Raw genomic sequence first — 23,457 nt, forward strand, 5'->3', positions numbered from 1 at the left:
GCCAGAGAAAACCTGAAAATACCCAACATAGATCCCTATACAAAAAATAATAATAATATTTTCCTCATCCTCACATTTCTCAATTACTAATTTTTGTTTCAATACCACCATGCAATCAAATAAGAAAATGGATTAATGCATTTATTTTAATTAATTAATTTAATTAATTTATTTATTTATTGAATAGTGTAACAGGCAACAACATAGTTTTGTCTTGACTCTCTCAGAAATTAACACGCACTGCAGCCCTCAGTCTCAACACAGTTTATTAAAAAGTAATACATTCATAAATTCAAACTGAGTCACTGGGACACCTTTAATTACATGAGTCTGTGGCTCTGGAAATGTAGAACACAGAAATGTGAGATAATATCCTCTTCAGCAGAGATTTCAGAGGAAGAGGAAGGAGGAGAGCAGAGGGACCAGGACGAAGAGTAGACTGATATTAACCCCTTCAGCGCCGTTACACAGATTCCCCGAACAACAGCTCACACCACTGATACCAGCTGTCTGCATACTCTCGATAGGGGCGTTACAGATACTTTTGGTCGCACAGCCTTTATTAGGCACCTGACCACCTTCAATATTGGCTGTGGGAGAGATAAATCAAAGACATTTTCAATTAATGATTTATGATGTCACAAAAACCAGAATTTTCACAGGTGTTTGCCTCAGTAGATTACTACAAAAACTCTAGAGTATGAGCCCGTTTGTCTTTAATAATAAATAAATAAGCAGTTACAGACTAATGAATTAATGAGAGTGCTAGGTCTTTACGAAACAAACCACAGGATTTGCTAAAGTGGTATATAAAAAGAACATTTATATGAGCTCCTTGTTTCTATATTCATTGTGTAATTTGTCAGCTCCCTTTACCATATAAGAGCACTTTGTAGTTCCACAAACTATAGTGCATATGTTGCTCTGCATAGTTTGCCAATCCCCTTTTGTCATGTTCTTTAAAATGATCAGGAACTCCACAAGCTCACCCTATAGTAGGCACACTCTTAAAGATAAAGGTGCTTTGAGCAGTGCCATAGAAGAACCACTTTTGGTTCCATAAAGAACCATGTTTGTTTAAGAGATGTGTGAGTGTGAACAAGCTTTTAAAGGTTTAAAAATCCATCACTCGGTACCCATTTAAATGTATGTTTTTTTTATGGAGCCAAAAATGGTTCTTCTACGAAGTCTCTCAAAAAAACCTTTGTAGCACCTTTATGTATGTGTGTGTGCGCACACGTGTGTGTGTGTGTCTGTGTGGTACAACCTACCTGTGAAACTGATGCACTGATCCTCATCACCTAGACAGTTCACTGTCCCTGAGCAGTCGTTACCAGTGCAGTAATAACACTGTTTACCATTGGGTGACTTAAAGGGCAAAGCTTCAGTAAACAAACAAACAAAAAGCAATTAGTTGCAGTTGTAGATGACAATTAAAAGGGCAATTAAAGCTCATTTAGTTTGTTAAACAGAACTGTGGGCCTCATGAATCTGGACACGACTGAACATTCCCCCTTTACTGGAGGGTTAAATTAATCAGATTTAAATCTTGCAGGTTCCTCATGAACGACTCCAGTCTGTTGAAATGGATTTCTTCCACAAAATGAACACGTCACACTATAATATACTGTGAAGTTTAAGGTGTATGTGTGGGTGACACTTTAATATTCTGTATTTTTTAAACTTACTTTCATGTTGCACTGTAATAAATTGTGATAACTGTAATATTTATGCTGTACATGTGTGTGTGTATGTATGTATGTATTGTTTTGATGCAGAATACACATGGAACTGGTGGCACTGAGCATGCATTAACGGTGCCAGTGGGGCTAGGTACAGCCTTATTCACCAGGGACACTGATGTGGATCAACATATTAGAGGCTTGTTAAATCATAGGATGGTAAAGTGAGCTTGGTGGGGGGGGTGGGGGGGGTGAGTCAGGGATGTCCGACCTCACGCTCTTTACCTGGAGGATTTTGAGTGTTGCAGAGGTTTGTGCTGCAGCACTGGGTGTCGACTGTTATTTTCATGATTCCCAGGTTTGTGCTCCCATTGAAGCACCCAGCTGCTGAGGTACAGTCTTTAGTATTGATCACCTTTTGTTGACCAGCTACAGAATACAGACAATGAGTTATTGGGGAAACTTCCCAACACATATAGAACATTCATTTATTCATTCATTCATTCATTGTCTGTAACCCTTACCCAGTTCAGGGTCATTGTAGGTTTGGAGCCCACCCTGAATCACTGGGTGCAAGGTAGGAACTCACCCTGAAGGGGGCGCCAGTCCCTCGCAGGGTGACACTCACACTCACACATTCGCTCACAGCTACGGACACTTTTGAGTCACCAATCAACCTACCAACGTGTGTTTTTGGACCGTGGGAGGAAACTGAAGCACCTGGAGGAAACCCACGAGGACAGAGGGAGAACACACCAAAACTGCTCACAGACAGTCACCCGGAGGAAACCCACACAGACACAGGGAGAACACACCACACTCCTCACAGACAGTCACCCGGAAGAAACCCACGCAGACACAGGGAGAACACACCACACTCCTCACAGACAGTCACCCGGAGGAAACCCACGCAGACACAGGGCGAACACACTACACTCCTCACAGACAGTCACCCAGAGGAAACCCATACAGAACAGAGAGAACACACCAAACTGCTCACAGACAGTCACCCAGAGGAAACTCACGCAGACACAGGGAGAACACACCACACTCCTCACAGGCAGTCACCCGGAGGAAACCCATACAGAACAGAGAGAACACACCAAACTGCTCACAGACAGTCACCCGGAGGAAACTCACGCAGACACAGGGAGAACACACCACACTCCTCACAGACAGTCACCCAGAGGAAACCCACACAGACACAGGGAGAACACACCACACTCCTCACAGCCAGTCACCCAGAGGAAACCCACACAGACACAGGGAGAACAAACCTCACTCCTCACAGACACTCATCCAGAGGAAACCCACACAGACACAGGGAGAACACACCTCACTCCTCACAGACACTCACCCGGAGGAAACCCACACAGACACAGGGAGAACACACCACACTCCTCACAGACAGTCACCCGGAGGAAACCAACACAGAATCAGGGAGAACACACCACACTCCTTACAGACAGTCACCCGGAGGAAACCCATACAGAACAGAGAGAACACACCAAAGTGCTCACAGGCAGTCACCCGGAGGAAACCCACGCAGACACTGGGAGAACACACCACACTCCTCACAGACAGTCACCCGGAGGAAACCCACGCAGACACTGGGAGAACACACCACACTCCTCACAGACAGTCACCCGGAGGAAACCCATACAGACACTGCGAGAACACACCACACTCCTCACAGACACTCACCCGGAGGAAACCCATACAGACACTGGGAGAACACACCACACTCCTCACAGACACTCACCCGGAGGAAACCCACACAGACACAGGGAGAACACACCACACTCCTCACAGACAGTCACCCGGAGGAAACCCACACAGAATCAGGGAGAACACACCACACTCCTTACAGACAGTCACCCGGAGGAAACCCATACAGAACAGAGAGAACACACCAAACTGCTCACAGACAGTCACCCGGAGGAAACCCACGCAGACACTGGGAGAACACACCACACTCCTCACAGACAGTCACCCGGAGCTGGACTTGAACCCACAACCTCCAGGACCCTGGAGCTGTGTGAATGCAAAATTAAACTGGTTTTGTGTAAGTGCTTTGTACAGCCTAGAAATACATTACATATCCAAAGGTTTGTAGACACCTCTTATAATGAATGTGCACTCATTATGAACATAAATGATAAATAATGCACACACAGAAGTGCATGGAATCAAATTAAATGAGAGCGTATGGCTTTCTCAGTGCCAAGCATAGGCTACAAATGCATAAAACCCCAGAACAAACAGATCACTGGAACTTTAGCTTCAGTTGCTTTGGGATGATCTGGGGTTGTGTTTGTGAGAAGTGTTTTGAATAGAAGCTGTACATTTTTAACAAGAGATTGTCTATTGATCATATGCATCATATGTAAATTGATCATATGTTATTCTTGTCTAAATGAGAGCAGCAGGGAACGTGGCTTGTGAAAAAATGTTTATAAACAAACTTCTATTGCATTACTGACAGAATGCTCAGGTTTCAGCTGCTCAAAGACCAAAAGGGATTGGTGAAATTGATAAAAAAAAGACACCGACATTGGTTTGTACTGAGCTGTAACTTACCAAAACTGATAAAGAAGGTCGAACTGCCGCACTGACTTGGACAGACAGTCTGTGTGGTTGTGCATGGCTCAGAAATGCTAGGTAAGCACTGATAACAATTCAGTGACAGAGCTAGAAGAAAATAATTATTTTATGTAAACTAAACAAACACAGTGTGATCTTCATATATGTATGTTACAATTGACATTTCACATTTAAATTTATCATCAGCAGCTGTGTGGAGAAACCCAAATCTATGTTTAGGGAAAGCAGTTATTTGGATACAATATTGATGCAATAACAGTTAAAAACAATCAGAACAGTACAAATGAATTTGCGTCATTTATTTATACACGCACTTCACTAAATGTGTGCTTAAATGCTGAAATATTCTTTAAATTTGCAAATCGCAAAACTGCAGAGTCAATAATTAAAAAAAATATGTAAAAATGTTACTGAATATTGTAATTTGAAAATAAACAGAAAAGTAAAAGTTATGATTGGTTTGTTAATTATAACAAAAAAAGTGGTCAAAATGTTTTATCCAGAACACTCAGTACAGTTCCCTACCTGCTGGATAAAGCCCACAGATGAGCAGCAGTGTGAATTGCAGCTTCATTGTTGATAGATGAGACATGGTTCTGAATGGGGTACAAGCAGAACTTGCCTCAGTATAAATCTAATCTAAAAAGGGTGTGGCTTCAGTACACACCTCTTCTAATCAGTGTTTCAGCTTCTGCACCCACTGTGGACACAGAGACTCATTTGCTCACAGGTAGAGCTTGTAATGTACAACACTGACCAATAGAACGAGGCACACTGAAGCACCTGCATGTGAACCTTATGTGTTCGTTATAAAGAACACACATATTGTACAGTCCTTTGACATCAACAGCTGACTTCTGTAATGTTCTTGTTGCTGAAAGCGATCAATTTCTCACTGCAATGTTCCAACAAGTAAAGTTACACCTTCATTAGAATGTTACTTCCTTTCATGTCAGAAGAAATATCAGATTTACAAGTGTCTGTAAATATTTGGACATGTTTATTTGAACCAAACATTAAACTGGCAACAGTGTATAGTTTCACACATTGGACACACACACTAGTGAACAGGTGAGTCATACTGTATATAGCATTTTGCTAGTACAGACCACGCCCGTAGAGGCTGAAATGGGGAGGTGACCTCAGAAGTCTTTGGGGAAGAGTTCAGTCGAGTCCTACACAGGGGCAGCATTAATAAAGCGAGATGTCCTTTGTTGGCAGGTATGCCATGATGGTACCTTTCCAATGGCATAGAGGGAATAGAGAATGGAAGGGTGATCTAGAGGGATGACAAACAAGAAGCCCAAAAAGTGTCAGCACTGCAGGAATGGCGAGACAGAGAGAAGGCAGTTTGTCACACGGGAGCGAAATCTGAAAGAGACAAAATTCAAAAGGTGCTGAGGAACTCAAGTAAGGTAGCAAGTTTGTTTGATGCAGAAATTATTTGAACTTGTGGGGTATATATAGGGCTGAGAGGAGGAGTTCGGGCGTGGTCCTACTCCTATTTACTTTCATTGCAGGAAGTTTGATGTGAAACAAAACTAAGTGTTCTGTTTGGAATCATTCACCTTTTTAAACAATGGGCAGCCTTCCCAAGTCCTGTAGGTCCACCTTGAGTTTTGGGCTTTCAGTTCATTCATTCATTGTCTGTAACCTCTATCCAATTCAGGGTCACAGTGCATTCAAACCAAATTCACTTCATTTATCCCAGAGGGGCTGTTCATATTGGGCACACAGACATAACACAAGGGAGACAACAGATAAAGACAGAACATTTAAGCACCTGTGATCACCAGAAATGATCCTAATATCTAAGCAATAAGTGCTCATTCAAGAGTCTAATGGCTCCTGGCACAAAGGCAACTCTCTGTTGAACAGTCCAACACCTCGGTGTACAGTATCAACAGTTCCTGAAAAAATGAAGAGCATGAGACGTAGCAATAATAGAGCAACCTTTTGTTTCTATTTTAAAAATATGTATTTTATTAAAAACTGCTGTGTTGTCAAGTACCAATTAAGTCACAATTGATGATACTAAACAATGAATTTGCTACAAAAGATTTCCCTATTCTAAAAATAAACCTGTGGTGGTACCCTCAAGGGAACATATGTGTACCTTTAATTAGGGAACATAATTGTCCCTTAATTTATTATAATTGTAGATTTTTAAATTGTGTTGGTTTATACGTCCTGTTTCATCTCCAGGACTTTTATTATTGTTTTATATATGACACAACTCTATAATGAACTATTACATACATATATCTCTCCTTCTGTAAGGAACAAAACTAGACTTTTAAACACTATCGTACCTTTAAAGGTACATGTACACAGTGTGTACCTTTAGGGACCAATATTGTACCTCTACTGTGCCTTTTTATCTGAGAGTGTACAGATATCTATAGCTTTAAAATGTTTTATTTCTTTAAGCCCCACCCCTTGTTCTACAGGTAGGTAGGATGTCCTGCTCTTTTCCCCAACAATCAGCATCATGTCGCTCAAAGTAGGCTTCTGTAAGACAATAACACACTGGGACAGCTAGCATTCTCCTGCAAGCATGTTGAGCTGTCCAGTTTCATCTGGTTATATTTACAAGAGACTCCAGTATCTCCAGCATAACCAGGTCGTAACCTGGAGAAATGGTTCAGTTTGGGAAAATAGAGGCAAACAGAGATTTTAACACCCTCCAGGCAATACACAATACCAGAGTCCTTCAATTACTGATGGAGTTATCCTTCTCCTTACAGATTTGCTAACATCAAATCCACCTTCTCAGGGTCCCTTTATGGCATCATAAACCTGTTCTCGTAGCTCATCTCTGGTTCCCTCATCCAAATGATTCTCCCTCTCAGTTTTGGGATCATTCTGTTTCTCTCCCTCAACTGAGGATTGCTCTGGGACTCCCTCCAAAGCATTATCCAACACTGTGTTCCGCAAAAGTGGTGGCCGTTTCTTCAGGCATTTTCACAGAGACAGAAAAACTCAGTTTATACTCGACAGAGGCTCAGCTATCGGCGCTCACTGTCTCTCTGAAGAGGAGCAGGAGACGAGGAAGATGGCAGATTTATGACGCCATGTCAGAGAGCAAATGGAACTCAGAGAAAGTGGATTTGATGTCAGCAAATCTGTAAGTGCTCTTGATGCACGTCTTCTTGGTTGAGAAAAAATTGCAACACAAAAATGTGTCTGTGCGCTACATAAAGTAGTTCCAACTTTTTTGGAATCCGGTTTATAAGTAGCTGAATTGTCAGTTGCAGAATTTAGAGGGATAATGGGCACCTGTTGCTCCAGAATAGCACATCAGGTAAAAATATATATATATTTCCCTGTGTATTCTTGTTAGTCAGCCTCTTTTACCATCACATTCTGGTAGAATGCTTTCATTTAAATTGGGTTTACAATCATCTACAGCAGATCCAGGTATGCTAAGGTTGTTATGTTGTAGCTTTATCACTGAAGTTGGTTGCAGTTATTTGGATAATTCCATGTGGATTCATCTAATGAAAAGTTTCAGAACCACCCACAGGATACGGTATGGTTACATCATCCTGTAAAATCTATATTTCAGCTAAATTTGTCTCAACATAAGCTCCGTCTGCTTTAATAAACTCTTTGTTTTCTTTCTGAATGATCTCACTCTACAGCAGTAATGTGAACTGATGTAAAGCTGTTGCTGATGAGATTGAGGCTGAAGCCAAGAGGCTGTTGACGTCTGGGGACACACTGCAGACATTATCAGGAGAAAAATGGACCAATGTTAAAACTTCTCTCAGACAGGCTCCTGACAGAAGAGGGTTCTGTTTCAGATCCCTAAGAGCACTGCTGAACATGGAGGCTGTGGTTCAGTGCAAAGATATAGAACGCTTTCATAGTATTTTATAATTGAACAGCGACAATATTTAAACTATTTTAAATATAAAATTTAGTCTCAGCCCAAATGTCTATAAACATTCAGCGCCAATTTAATAAATGAAGAATAATCTGAGTGACCAATGGTTCGCACAGCTCCAGGGTCTGGGGTCCTTGGTTTAATCAAATAATTCGACTGAAGGCCACAGCTGTCTGCACTGTTACAGTGAATCTGAAGAAACTATAGCAGACGTTAAGAGGGGTTCAACTGAAAAACTCCATTTACTGAATAATAACAATATTATTATTATTATTATTATTATTATTATTATTATTTCCATGGACTGTGTGTAGTAGCCACCATATTAGGTGATTAATCATTAATCATAAACTCACAACTCAATGTTTAAATGATTTTATTGCTTTTTTACACTTTCAGCCCTCAGTGAGATGTTCAAATGAAGGGAATATAAGCACAGATCCCTGACCCATTTATCTGTGTCACATTTGTAAACAGAGCTCTGTTCGTCTGTGTCAGTCAGTAGAGAAGTTTGGGCTGTGTAGCAAGTAACACCATACTCCCTACATAGTGCACATCACAGGCCATAAAACTATTATTTTATGACCGACTGTGCCCTATAGAAGGTGTACAGTGGCGGATGCTGGTCTTTCAAGGAGGGGAATCCTACATCATAAAAAGTGTTATTTTATTTATACGTAAACTCTACCCTCCGTTCCTTTTCAAGAAAATGATCTGTGACCCTGTCGTACCAACAAGGCGTCTTTTCCAGGGACTTGACTAGTGTCCTCTCAATGGCCAGCAGAGTGTTATGGGTATGAATGTTCTCTTTTATCTCTATCCTGTCCTGTCCATATGTTCTAGGATCCAGTCCTGGGTTCCTGACTGACTGCATCTGCTTCAACCATCGGCTATAAAAGAGAGGGTTACGTCACACCCGGGAGGAATGCTTCCTCACTCGACTGTTTACATTTTTGTGCTGTTGAAATCGCTTAGTGTTGAATTGTTAATTGTTGAATGCTTTTTGTAAGTGTTGCCTGTCTGTTGTACATATTTGTAATCGTATACCAGTTGTAGGGAGTGGCTGCCGTTTTTGTTTTGGGAACTGGGGTTTGTCTCTGTTTATACACAGCAAGGGAGTAAGGTTAGGACATTGTCTTTGTTTTTGTCGTCTTTCACAGGTCCATTCTTATTGCTCCATTCTTATTCTGCTTTGTTATTTTAACTAACTAAATAAATAAATAAAAGAAAGAAAGAATGACTGAGCATAAATGTATATAATTGCTGGTAAGCTGTGCCACAATAATTCTGGATGCTGGACTACCTTTATTGTCATTATCCAGTCATCTGTACAATTAAATTACGAATGTCTGAGACTAAGTGCATTAAAAATAAATAAATAAATGAATGAATGAATGAATAAACAAACAATATTATACACAATTAAACAAGGATGGTGATGTGTATTTTAGGGAGTACAGCTGTAAATCCATCGCTGAACTGGTGAATTTTGTTCACTGTTAGAGTATGGATTCCATCAACCTCATCAGACAACTGTAAAAACAAAGCAGAACACAACAGATGAAAGCTTCATTATAATAATCCAATAAATTATATCAATAAAGACAATAGTGTAGCGCAAATAAGATAGAATAAGGAAACCATATTAGACAAATGTATATTAATAATGGTCTTACAGTAAAAAACTTATATATATATATATATATATATATATATATATATATATATATATATAGTACGCCAGTCATTATGATCTGTACAAAGCCATAAATATTTTCAGAATTATAAAAGACACAATAATACTATGATATTGGTTCACTTGCCACCAGCACTGGGCATTTGGTGACAATGCTGTTGACTTCCTCGCCTGATAAATTTACTGAAACCTTCAGATCTCTGCAACATTGAAAAGTGGCACATTTTGTAGCTTTTGCTTGAGTGACATATGCAAGGTGTGCTGGAGGATGGACAGTATTGACTCAAAACATGTATGCTTTCATTAATAATCAGATCACAGCAAATACGTTTTAAAATATTATTACTCATTCTACAATATAATAAAATACATACTTGCATTAGTGTCCCCCACAACATTTATATTTCACAGTTAAACCTTTGGGAACATGAACATACTCCAAGTTAGTTGGACACCTGTGTGGGACAAAACTGTCAGTCTAACAAAATATTGTATCATATGTAAATGTTTTGGTGCACCTGATAAAATTATATGTATTGATTTTCTAAGTAAAAGTAATAACAGAGTACAAAACATTGATATTTTACACACAACTTCAGATAAAAGTACCGTTCATCTAAAGATTTTCACATATTTGGAAAAGCACAAATGTGGCCTGCGCAAATGGTATTGTATGATTTTACTTTCCAGCCCAGCACTTCTTTTGATATTTGGTTAACATTCGCATTGTTAGCAAGGTGGCTTGCATGTAACTGCAACCCAGACCTGCTGAAATAAATGTCAAAAACATTACTGTTTATAATGTAATATTACTTTGAATTTTATTTATACAGAAGGGGTTAACTATTATCCTCCTCTACTCCTTCACTGAGATGCTAACCTAGCATAGCTGTTGCTTTGCTAGAGCTCTTTAAATACTTATACTTTACCAGGATGAGTGAAACTAAAGTTTTATTAAGATTAAATATCACTTACCTTTGAATATACGAGCCTCCGCGTAGTAATGCCTGCTTCAACAAACCGTTGAAAAATCATCCACCGAAACTTATTTTGGCGCCTTATTCAAACTCAGAGTAACTGTTATCTGAGGGGCTCTCTCTCTCTCAAAAACACACACACATTCTCTCTTTCTTTCTCTCTCAGACACACATTCTCTCTCTCTCGCTTGTTTAAAACGCCACTGACATTATTAATTGGTCCCAAAATAACAGACACATTTTGGATGTCCACTGACGTTAACCGGTCCTGAATTAACTGACTTGTTTAAAACGCATTTTGGACGTCCACTGATGTTATCAATTGGTCCCGAAATAACTGACTTGTTTTTAATGCATTTTGGATGATTGGTCCCGAAATAATTGACTTGTTTTGAACGCATTTCAGACGTCCACTGACGTTATCAGTTTGTCCCGAAATAACTGACCTGTTTTCAACGCATTTTGGACGTCCATTGAGGTTGTCAATTGGCCCTAAAATAACTGACTTGTTTCAATTCACTTTGGACGTCCACTGACGTTTAAAATATGTCCTTGATGGACTGACTACTTTTAGACCTTTTTTGAATGTCCAGGGACATTCCTTGTTTACTGGGATTGTTGTTCCATGTTAATATTGAGTGTCCTAATGACTCACAGAAAGAAACACAGTTTTTAATCTGTTTGACCAAATGTTTGTGCTCCTATACCTTCTTCCAGAAGGAAGCAAACTCAGCAGACTCAAAGATCCTCTGAGATGTGACTCCCTAGGAAGTCTATGGTAATTTCTTTGGGGATTTTTATGTTGAGAGGTTGTTTCTGTCACACCACTCTATTAACCTCAGCACCTCGTACCTACAGTAGAAGCCTGCCTCGTCTCCTTCAGATATGAGACTCACCAGGGTGTGGTGTCATCTGCAAATTCACACTCAGCTGAGTTAAAATAACATTAGCATAAACAAGTGAAAAAAGTAGTTTACTCACTCCATGCCTCAAACATATTGGTGCTAACAGTTTTAAAGGTCCATTTAACACTGTATAAAAACTCTACTAAAAACTCTCATGGCTGTGTGTTGTCTTTTACACACTTTAAAAACAGTGGTTTGTTTGACTTGTTTCTGCAGCTGCACTATGTTCTTGGCTAATGCTTCAGTGCCCATTACTAAGGTTTTTAATTGCTCCACCATGACTGTGCCTTTAACATTTCTTCCTTTTGTTGCTTGTTGGTGCCTCACATTGAGCCTGGACATTAAATTCAATGCTGATTTCAGCTTTAACTTCAGTGTGAAAACCTTGTTCATCAGCTGTGTGGTAAACTCTGTAAATACAGGTTTTAAACTTCTCTCCTTTCTTGGAATATACCACACAACTGACCTGAATCGCTCTGTAGTTTAGATTATTGTGTAGCCATTTTTGTTGCAAAAACATTCCTCCATTTTCTCTGGGTGACTTGAGTGAGCTGCGCATTTCCTCCCCTCACATTCCTCTTCTCATTAGAGTTACACCAGCGCCCCTGTGTGGATACTTTGTTAAATTGCGGATTAGGGCTACAACCCATTTCACACATTCATTGACGTTATTGACCTGTTTTCTGGGCTCCAGCGCTCTTTAAAGCTCTTTAGTCTTTCCCTCTCAAACAAAAACGAATTATTAGTTTTAATCAAATACAGTTTTTGTTATTTGTTATGTTTTCTCCAACTGCGCTGTCTCTATATTCACTAAATAAATACATTGACGCTCAAGGACCTGGGGGAGGCGCTGCTGCCCCACAAAGGCCCTGAAATCTGAAACAAGGGTTGAATGGTTGGTTCATGACTGTGACACTGCACTTCAGAAACTCACATTTGAGTGCACTAGTCTGTATCCTCATTAGAATAGGTTGTATATTTAATCAATAATAATAATAATAATAATAATAAATAATAAACAGGCAAATAAATGAATGAATAAAGTACAGGAGCGTCCACATATTTGGGGGCAGCAGCACTGAAAGATCTACTACCCATGGTAGGAATTTTTAAAGAGGTCCAGAGTTAGAAGATCTAAGACGAGAGGGACAATATGAAGAAATAAAACTGCAGAGATATGTAGGAGCCAGATCATGTAGAGCAGGGTTAGTCGGCCTGCAAGAGTTAAAGCTTTGACTTCCACCAACACAGCCACAGTCACATTGGGTTTGTGTCCTCAAACTATTGCACGTGAAATTCTTCATTTTTCACCGTTACTGCTACAACACCAGCGCTCTGCAGATGTGAAACTGCACAGACAAAATACAAGAGGGATTGCGGGCCTCACCTTCAGCCACTCCCATTTCACCAGACTAAAGCTGTTCCTCAGTATATGTTCTTGTGTGTTCCCATGCTCTCATGTTCTTGAGAAACGTCAACAATCTCAGCCCAAATCCTGTTCTGTTTAAAAGTCATTTTACCCAAATGTGTTCTTGCTCAGCTCATATATTATTGAGAGTGCACTGGGACGAGACTTCTTTAGACTTGACAGAGTCAGATATCTCAGAATGTATTTTGTACCAACCTCAGCGCGATGGCTTTTTCCCTCTCACTAAAAGGGTGAGTAAAACCAATTTACTGTAGTTAGTTAGGCCTCTGCCTATTTACATAGACTTAATAATAATAATATGATTACAGCATTAAAGGACATTAAAGCTCTTGTCCTGTACTGTCTGAAGTTATATGAGAATGACACACTGGCCCTTGAGTTTGTGATGTTGGTTGGATGTGGCCCTTGAAGAAAAGTAACTGGGGACCCCTGGAGTAGAGCCTTAAACGATTGGAATCAACAGGAAGCCATTGCAGTTGCTCAAGAAACAAGAGAGGTGTGAGTTCAACACTTGGGGAGTGAGCCCAGAGCCCTGTCTGCTGAGTTTTGGATGTAAATGTGTAACAAATAATTACACATTAAGTTTAGACAGTTTCTGAAGGCACTACACAGACCCAAGTCAGTTTTAAAGAGTCAGTCTTGATCAGTCCTGACTCTTTATGGGTTCATAGCCAGTGAGGTTCATGAGGTTTAGAGCAAATGATTTGCACAAGTTACACAAGATAACTCATCTGCACTGTCAGAAAAATCATGATGGTACCTTTCGCTGTCTCTGTGATGGAACTCTCAAGGGCACACATTCAGTTCCTTTAGTTAAGTAATACACTTGTACCTTACTCTAGTTTAACTGTAGATGTTAAAGTTGTGGTGGTTTCATTCGCCCCGTTTCAGCTCCAGGACTTTTATTGTGTTCTTTTATTCTTCACTGTTGTATAATGAAAGATTACAGAGATCCCCCTCTCCTTCTGGAGAAGAGAATGTAATGAACCTTTAGGAAACACACCTTTAGGGACTCTAACACTACTGCTGTACCTTTAAAGATACACTCCACTGTTTGTAGCTTTAGTGACAGTAAGGTACTCGTACTGTACCTTTTTTTTCTGAGAGTGTAGTGACATAAGATAAAAGTTGAACCGTTTTGCTCACAGTTTGGAACCCTACCATCTCCCATTTTAACTCTCCTGCACCATTGGCTCTAGTTGTGATACTAGAAGTAGACAAATAATTCCTGTGAAGCATGAAAATCACGAGAGAACTGTTAGAACGGTCTGTGAAAAAAGAACAAGGACACTGAGGTTAGCGCATGCCTCTGAAAGACACTGAATTCAAAGCCACATCCGGCCTCACTGCCACAGTTTGTTCCACTGCAGAGTTATTCTCTGCGCTGAAACCCAAATGACTCTCCTGGACATTCGTGCAGTAATAAAGTGTAGAAAGTTACTGCACTGTCTGTTAAAACACTGTGGAGGGAGTAGGGAGCTATTTGGAATTCAGGCTGGCAGTGGGTAAATGTGTTCAGATTAAGATTCAGATACAAAATTAAACTGGTTTTGTGTAAGTGCTTTGTACAGCCCAATTCTCACTGTATTGTTCCAACAAGTAAAGTTGCACCTTCATTAGAATGTTACTTCCTTTCATGTCAGAAGAAATATTAGATTTACAAGTGTCTGTAAACCTTTTTAAAACCTGTTCATTTGAACCAAACATTAAACTGGCAACAGTGTATAGTTTCACACTTTGGGCACACACACTAGTGAACAGGTGAGTCATACTGTATATAGCATTAAACATTAAACCGCATCATTGGGGACGGGTTCAAATCCAGTTAACTTTCATTTCTTCTCATGCAGGAAGTTTGATGTAAAACAAAACTAAGTTTTCTGTTTGGAATCATTCACCTTTTTAAACAATTTTAAACTTCCCAAGTCCTCTAGGTCCACCTTGAGTTTTGGGCTTTCAGTTCATTCATTCATTGTCTGTAACCTCTATCCAATTCAGGGTCACAGTGCATTCAAACCAAATTCACTTCATTTATCCAGAGGGGCTGTTCATATTGGGCACACAGACATAACACAAGGGAGACAACAGATAAAGACAGAACATTTAAGCACCTGTGATCACCAGAAATAATCCTAATATCTAAGCAATTAGTGCTCATTCACGAGTCTAATGTCTCCAGGCACAAAGGTAACTCTCTGTTGAACAGTCCAACTCCTAGGTGTACAGTATCAACAGTTCCAAACAAAATGAAGAGCATGAGACGTATCAATAATAGAGTGTCCTTATTTTCAATATTGTTTGTTTGTACAATGTCAGTCAGAACTCAGTAGATCACCAATCATTTTGGAGCCACCTAGATTTAGCAGCAGCTGACTGCTTCAGTTTCTTTCCACTCCCATCAACATGCCGGAATTCGCCACCTGCCTCTCCTGTCATCCCGACTACACTTTCGCAGTTTCCTTCTCAATGGCCTTCTCTTCCGGTCTGGTAGTCTTCCCCAACTCCTCCTTCTCCACTCGCAATCTGCTATCAGCCGAAGCCGAACCCTACGTCGTTTCATCACTCCTAGACAAAGAGGTCTCAGATGGTTTTATGATTGCCCCCTTCTCCATGCCTCCCTTCTCTTCCTTCCACATCAACCCCATTGGTATCGCCACCCGAAAGCATTCTGGCAAAAACGCCTCTTCATAGACCTTTCGGCTCCCAATGGCTCCTCTGTGCCGTCCATCAATAGTCTCATTCCCAGCACGGATTTTTCCCTCTCCTATATTCGCGTCAAGGACGCTATTGCACTCATCAAGATCATAGGACAGAGCGCCTGGTTGGCCAAGGCGGACATTGTCTCCGCCTTTAAAATTCTCCTACTTCATCCTGATTTCTGGCACCTTTTTTGCGTGCACTGACGAGGCTCATATTACTTGCAGTCCGACTGACCTTCAGTTGTAAGAGCAGCCCCAAGATTTTGACTCCTTTGCCGAGGCCCTATCTTGGATATTGCCGAACGTCTATCACCTGCCTACGTCATCCACCTCCTAGACGACTTCCTGTTGCTCGACATCACTTCCTCCCCGCCAGCGCACTGCAATACCCAACTAGACTCCGACTTTCACCGCCTAGGTGTTCCCCTCTCAGCAGAGAAAACCCTCGGTCCCACTACTTCACTCGAGTTCCTTGGCATCGTCTTGGACTCCATCCTATTTCAAGCATCCCTCCCACAGGAAAAACAAGACCGCATCATCCAGTTACTCTCTGACTTTCTTACCCAAACTAGTTGCAATAAGCATCAGCTCCTCTCTCTGTTGAGTCACCTCAACTTCACCATGTGAATTATACCCCAAGGTTGTGCTTTCATTTCACACCTCCTTAATCTCGCCTCTTCTGTCTCCTATCTGTTCCAGGTCGTTAACCTAGACCCCGCTTGTAAATCCGAGCTGAACTTCTGGCTCCTACTCCTTCGCCACTGGAATGGCATCTCATTCTTCTACAATGATGCTCTTTCCAATCCCGAAGACCCCTCCATATTTACGGATGTCGCTCCTTCTACAGGTTTCGGCGGCTACTACGATGGTCACTGATTCGCATCCCAGTGGCCCTCAGAACTCTCCTCCTTCTCAATCGATGCAGGCATCTCAATTGCGTTGCTTGAGTTGTACCCCATCGTGGCCACCGCCATTCTTTGGGGGCACAAATGGGCCCGTCGTGCCATTATCATTCATTCAGACAACGCATCAGTCCTAAACATAATTAACAAAGGACGTTCAAAGTCACTGCCACTCATGTTCCTTCTCCTCCGTCTCGTTTGGCATTCAGTTATGCACCAATTCCTTTTAAAGGCTACTCACATCCCTGGCCATTCCAATCCAATAGCTGATTCACTCTCTCATTTTCAATTTCAGAGATACTGAGCATTGGCACCTCAATCGGACCTTCATCCCACACAGACGCCTCCTTCTTCAGAAATCATCTTCCACTTCCACAATCCACTTCATCCCGGCTCCACCATCTTTCAATCATCTCGCAAGACCTCATCCTCCAGGCCGCAGCACCCAACACCCTCTCTACATACTGGAACGGCTGGCTAACCTTCAAATGTTTCCATCAACTTCATAACATTCTGTTTCCATGCTTTGACTTCCAAACCACCTCCATCTCAAACCCTCTAAGTTCGCCCCCCCCCTCTTTCCGACGCTTCTCTGGGCGTGGTCTATACTAGTAAATAATGTGCTAAACAACCCCACCCATATCAGGAATCCGAAAGAGGATATGAAAACTTCTCTGGATAAACTTTACTGTTTAGTGTTTGTAATTTCACTGCAGGGCGGCACGGTGGTGCATCAGGTAGTGTCGCAGTCACACAGCTCCAGGGACCTGGAGGTTGTGGGTTCGATTCCCGCTCCGGTTGACTGTCTGTGAGGAGTTGATGTGTTCTCCCCGTGTCTGTGTGGGTTTCCTCCAGGTGTTCCGGTTTCCTCCCACAGTCCAAAAACACACGTTGGTAGGTGGATTCGCAACTCAAAAGTGTCCGTGTGTATGTGTGTGTGTTGCCCTGTGAAGGACTGGCGCCCCCTCCAGGGTGTATTCCCGCCTTGTGCCCAATGATTCCAGGTAGGCTCTGGACCCACCGTGACCCTGAATTGGATAAGCGGTTACAGATAATGAATGAATGAATGAATTTCACTGCATCACACTTCCCCCTTAAAGGACAAGAGGAAACCCCACCACCCTCACCACTGTAGGAATCCCTCATTACACAGCTCTTTTCAGGAGGATATGTTGTCTGCTGGCTCTGTGAAAATTTGAAGTCACTGTTTAGGCTTATGTTAATTATTAAATGTTAATTTATATATGTTCTTGGTATGAAAATGTTTATGTTGCAACAAACATTTAAATAATACATGTCGCTACTAACTCTAACACTACAAACGACAACAACACATATTTTTGCTGTCCAAATAAAAACATAGTACAATGAAATAGTAACTTTACAGGAAAAGGAAAAAAAAACCTTCTTACATTTCAATGGAAGTCAATGTTAATTAAATAAAAGTAATTTTGTAGAGTTTTTACTGGTCCATTTGTTATGAAATGTTCACACAGTGTGAAGGACAGCTGCTGTGTTCAGATTATGTAATAAACTAAAATTCCAAAGGTTGAGACAGATGTTTTTAATTGGACAGTGATGATATTTAAAGTAATTCAAATATAAAATTTAATGTGAGCCCAAATGTCTTTAAATTTCCAGAGAAAAGTGAATAATACAGAGTCAGGTCAACATCGGTAGTTTCTGTTTCTAAAACATAAGCAGATAAAAAATATATGCGGAAATTTAATAAATGGAAAACAATCAGGATCAATAATGGCACGCACAGCTCCAGGGTCTGGGGTCCTTAATTTAATCAAATAATTCGGCTGAAGGTCACGGACAAAGTAAATTCACCCTGCCTAAACTGTTACATCGATACTGAAGAAACCACAGTAGACGTTAAGAGGGGTTCAAGAGAAAAACTCCATATACTGAATGATAACAATATTATTATTATTTCTGTGGACTGTGTGTAGTAGCCACCATATTAGGTGATTAATAATTAATCATAAACTCACAACTCAATGTTTAAATGATTTTATTGCTTTTTTACACTTTCAGCCCTCAGTGAGATGTTCAAATGAAGGGAATATAAGCACAGATCCCTGACCCATTTATCTGTGTCACATTTGTAAACAGAGCTCTGTTCGTCTGTGTCAGTCAGTAGAGAAGTTTGGGCTGTGTAGCAAATAGCAACATACTCCCTACATAGTGCACATCACAGGTAATAAAACTAAAATACTGCTCCCAGACAGTAATTTCATATTAATTTGACAGGGCACTGTGAAACTTACAGCTGTCTCAATATTATTTTCTACACCCAGTTCACTCCGTGAGTGCAGAAGCCATTATTTTATGACCGACTGTGCCCTATAGAAGGGGTAGTGAGATATTTGGGATTTGGCCTCAGCTTCACTGCAGCCTGGAGACATCACTCACTAATCACTCACATTTTCAGACAAAGAGAACTCTTTGATTAAAATAAACCAAATCAGAGGAATAATTTAGGTAGAGATTCAGAGGAAATATTATCCTCCAATAATCTGTTAATTGTGTCATTAGATTATGTACTAGGACAAACAAATGAGACAAAAGTAATACATGGTGGGACAAAACACGAGAGAAACGATTATTGAAGCTTGTATATGATCTATGTGTGAATAACTCTCTCAGATTCAGTCAAAAGAGCAGTGAAATGCATTGGATTCTATTGTGCTAATAGTTTTCCATTAGATGATGTTTCCCTCTTTCCCTCATCTGTTTACATTAGTGCTGCACACTTAAACCAGACAAAACCTGGAAACGCCCAACACAGAACCCACTCCGAAAATATCCCATAACTTCAAACCCATGGGATACATAAATTGTACCATTTTCTGAGAGGGTTAAAAGACCAGAGATAGCAGCATGAAATCAAATAAGAATTAATGTAAAAACACATGAAAGTATTCTTCTTATTATTTAATTTATTTATTAATTGATTGTTTGAATATTATAACAAGCAAGAAAAAGGAGTCACCATATAGATTTGTCTTGACTCTCTTGGCCACTGCATAAACGAAATTAAAACGCAGTGCAGCCCTCGGTCTCAACACTGTTTATTAAAAAGTAATACATTCATACGTTCAGACTGAGTCACTGGGACACCTTTAATTACATGAGTCTGTGGCTCTGGAAATGTAGAACACAGAAATGTGAGATAATATTCTCTTCAGCAGAGATTTCAGAGGAAGAGGAAGGAGGAGAGCAGAGGGACCAGGACGAACAGGAGACTGATCTTAACCCCTTCAGCGCCGTTACACAGATTCCCCGAACAACAGCTCACATCTCCACTGATTCCAGCTGTCTGCATACTCCCTGTAGGGGCATTACAGATACTTCTGGTCGCACAGCCTTTCATATTCACCTGAACACCAGCAGCATTCACTGTGAGAGAGAAAACAAGGACATGTAATTATGATGTCACAAAAAAACAGAATATTCCCAGGTGTTTGCCTCAGTAGATTATTACAAAAACTCTAGAGAATGAGCCCGTTAGTCTTTAATAATAAATAGATAAAAAGTTACAGACGAATGAATGAATGAATGAATGAATGAATGACAGATATAAGTCTTTATGAATCTATCCACAACATTTTTAAAGAAGTATATACGAAACATGAATGTTTTGTCAGCTCCCCTTACCATATAAGAGCACTTTGTAGTCCCACAAACTATAGTACATCTGTTGCACTGCATACTTTGCTAATACCCTTTTGCCCTGTTCTTCAAAATGATCAGGACCTCTACAAGCTCACCATATAGAAGGTAATCTTTAAAAAAATAAAAGGTGCTAGGTCCTTTGAGCGATGCCATAGAAAAACCAGTTCAGGTTCCATATGCTTGTTAAGAGATGTATGAGTGTGAATAAACTCTTAAAAGTTTGAAACATCTATCAATCTTAAGGTTGTGTGTGTGTGTGTGTGTGTGTGTGTGTGTGTGTGTGGATACTCTACCTTTGAATTTGATGCACTGATCCTCATTTCCCAGACAGTCTACGATCCCTAAGCAGTCTTTATCAGTGCAGTAATAACACTGTTTACCATTGGGTGACTTAGAGGGCAAAGCTTCAGTAAACAAACAAAAAGCAGAGATTTAGCAGGAATTAGTTGCAGTCGTAGATGACAATTAAAAAAGGTCATTAAAACTCACTCACATAACTCAGTTATGAATCTGGACATGGCCCTTTTATATTCTGCCTTCACTTGGGGCTAACTTTGTCAGATTTAAACATTATAACTCCAGTCTGTTGAAATTATTTTTTTCCACAAAAACACATCACACTATAATATACTGCCACATTTTATACGTATGAATGACATTTTAATATTCTGTATTTTTTAAACTTACTTTCACGTTGGACTATAATAAATAGCATGTGATATTCATGATGTAAATTTATGTATGTGTGTATGTATGTAGGTTGTTGATGCAAAATCCACATGGAACTGGTGGCACTGAGCATGCATTAACGGTGCCAGTGGGGCTAGGTACAGCCTTATTCACCAGGGACACTGATGTGGATCTACATATTAGAGGCTTGTTAAATCATAGGTCTGTGAAGTGAGCTTGAGGCTAGGGTGGGGTGGTGTCTCCCTCACGCTCTTTACCTGGAGGTTTTTGACTGTTGCAGAGGTCTGTGCTGCAGCACTGGGTGTTGACTGTTGTTTTCATGGTTCCCAGGTTTAGGCTCCCGCTGACACACTGAGCTGCTGAGGCACAGTCTTTAGAACTGATCTCCTTTTTTTGACCAGCTACAGAAAACAGACCATCAGTTATTGGGGAAACTTCCCAACACAGATAACATACAGAACATGTGAAAGAAAAACTAAACTGGTTTTGTGTAAATGCTATGTACAGCCTAGAAATACACTACATCTGCAAAAGTTTGTAGACCCACTTTAAAATGAAAATGCACCCATTACTGACACAGATGATAAAAAAATACACACAGATAACGACATGGAATCAAATTAATTGGGAGCTTATGGTGACCGTGCTCAATGAGGATCACTGGAACTGTGATCTCTGGAGTGATGTAGAAGCTGTAAAATTTGAAAAAGTAATTGTCTAAAATTGATAATATGTTATTCTTCTCTAAATGAGAGCAGCAGGAAACGTTGGTTGTGAGAAAATGTTTATTACAGAATTTTTATTGCATTACTGACAGAATGCTCAGGTTTCAGCTGCTCAAAGCAAAAGGCTCTGACAAAAAGGCTCTGACATTGGTTTCTAAAAAAGGCTCTGACATTGGTTTGTACTGAGCTGCTACTTACCAACATTAACGACAGTGGTAGAACTGCCGCACTGACTTGGACAGGCTGTCTGGGTGTTTGTGCATGTCCCAAAAAGGTCAGGTATGCACTGATAACAATTCAGCGACAGAACTAGAACAAAATAAAAACTTTATGTGAACTAAACAAAATGATCATTGGAAAGTCAAACAAGCAACATTGCGTAATCTTCAAATATATATATAATATAGATATATTTATACACAAAAATAAAGATTGACATAGAGTGGAAAAAATATTGATGTAATAACGGTTAAAAAGAAGCTGATTAGAACAAAATTTGTGGATTTCCTTTATTTACACATGCACTTCACTAACTGTGTGTAAATGCTGACATACTCTTTCAATTTTCAAGTGTCAAACTGCAGAATAAAAAAAACTATATATGAATTTGCAAAAATGTTACTGAATATTATAATTTGAATTTAGAAAAGCACAAATTTTCATTGATTTGTTAAAAAATACACTGTAAAATCCCAACAATGATTTTATAAAAGTGTGTTAGTTTGCATTAGGGTTTTGATTTAAATCAATGTTTATATTAATAGTTAATTTTAATATAATACCATTTTAATAATACATTTCCAAAGTGAGAGACATTGTTTGATCAAGTTAATATTCATTAAAAAAACAAACACTCTGTACAGTTCCCTACCTGATGGATAAAGCCCACAGACGAGCAGCAGTGTGAGCAGCTTCATTGTTGCAGGATCAGAGAGGGTTCAGAATGAGATACAAACAGAACTGGCTTCAGTATAAATCTGATCTACAAAGGGTGTGGCTTCTTGGAGAATTTTCACCCTTTGCAAGTGCTTCTTACACCTAAATAGGAGACAATCTGACGTGCACCCCCCATCCCATTTAAAAATAAATACAAAATTTAACAACATCCTTGGTGGGTGAAGCCAAATCCAGTTCACTTTCATTCCTTCTCATACAGGAAGTTTGATGTGAAACAAAACTAAGTGTTCTGTTTTGAATCGTTCATCTTTTTAAACAATGGGCAGCCTTCCCAAGTCCTGTAGGTCCACCTTGAGTTTTGGGCTTTCAGTTCATTCATTCATTGTCTGTAACCTCTATCTAATTCAGGGTCACAGTGCATTCAAACCAAATTCACTTTATTTATCCGAGACGGGCTATTCATATTGGGCACACAGACATAACACAAGGGAGACAACAGATAAAGACAGAACATTTAAGCACCTGTGATCACCAGAAATAATCCTAATATCTAAGTAATTAGTGCTCATTCAATAGTCTAATGGCTCCTGGCACAAATGTAACTCTCTGTTGAACAGTCCAACACCTCGGTGTACAGTATCAAGAGTTCCAAACAAAATGAAGAGCATGCGACGAATC

At 40.0% G+C, this 23,457-nt stretch overlaps 1 protein-coding gene and 1 pseudogene across 1 annotated transcript; one reads left to right on the forward strand and one right to left on the reverse strand.

Moving 5' to 3' along the window:
• Window positions 1–15,585: 15,585 nt before the first annotated feature.
• On the forward strand, window positions 15,586–17,264 carry LOC136696470 (uncharacterized; annotated as a pseudogene).
• Window positions 17,265–19,936: 2,672 nt separating this feature from the next.
• On the reverse strand, window positions 19,937–22,799 carry LOC136696471 (phospholipase A2 inhibitor and Ly6/PLAUR domain-containing protein-like). Its single transcript, XM_066670906.1, has 4 exons — window positions 22,754–22,799; window positions 21,415–21,558; window positions 20,761–20,871; window positions 19,937–20,191 (listed from the first exon to the last, which is right to left on the reverse strand). The coding sequence occupies exons 1-4, from the start codon at window positions 22,797–22,799 to the stop codon at window positions 19,989–19,991; spliced, it is 504 nt and encodes a 167-aa protein (XP_066527003.1). The 3' UTR covers window positions 19,937–19,988.
• Between the last annotated feature and the right edge of the window lie 658 nt (window positions 22,800–23,457).

The sequence above is a fragment of the Hoplias malabaricus genome, chromosome 5, assembly GCF_029633855.1.
Source record: "Hoplias malabaricus isolate fHopMal1 chromosome 5, fHopMal1.hap1, whole genome shotgun sequence".
Taxonomy (NCBI): domain Eukaryota; kingdom Metazoa; phylum Chordata; class Actinopteri; order Characiformes; family Erythrinidae; genus Hoplias; species Hoplias malabaricus.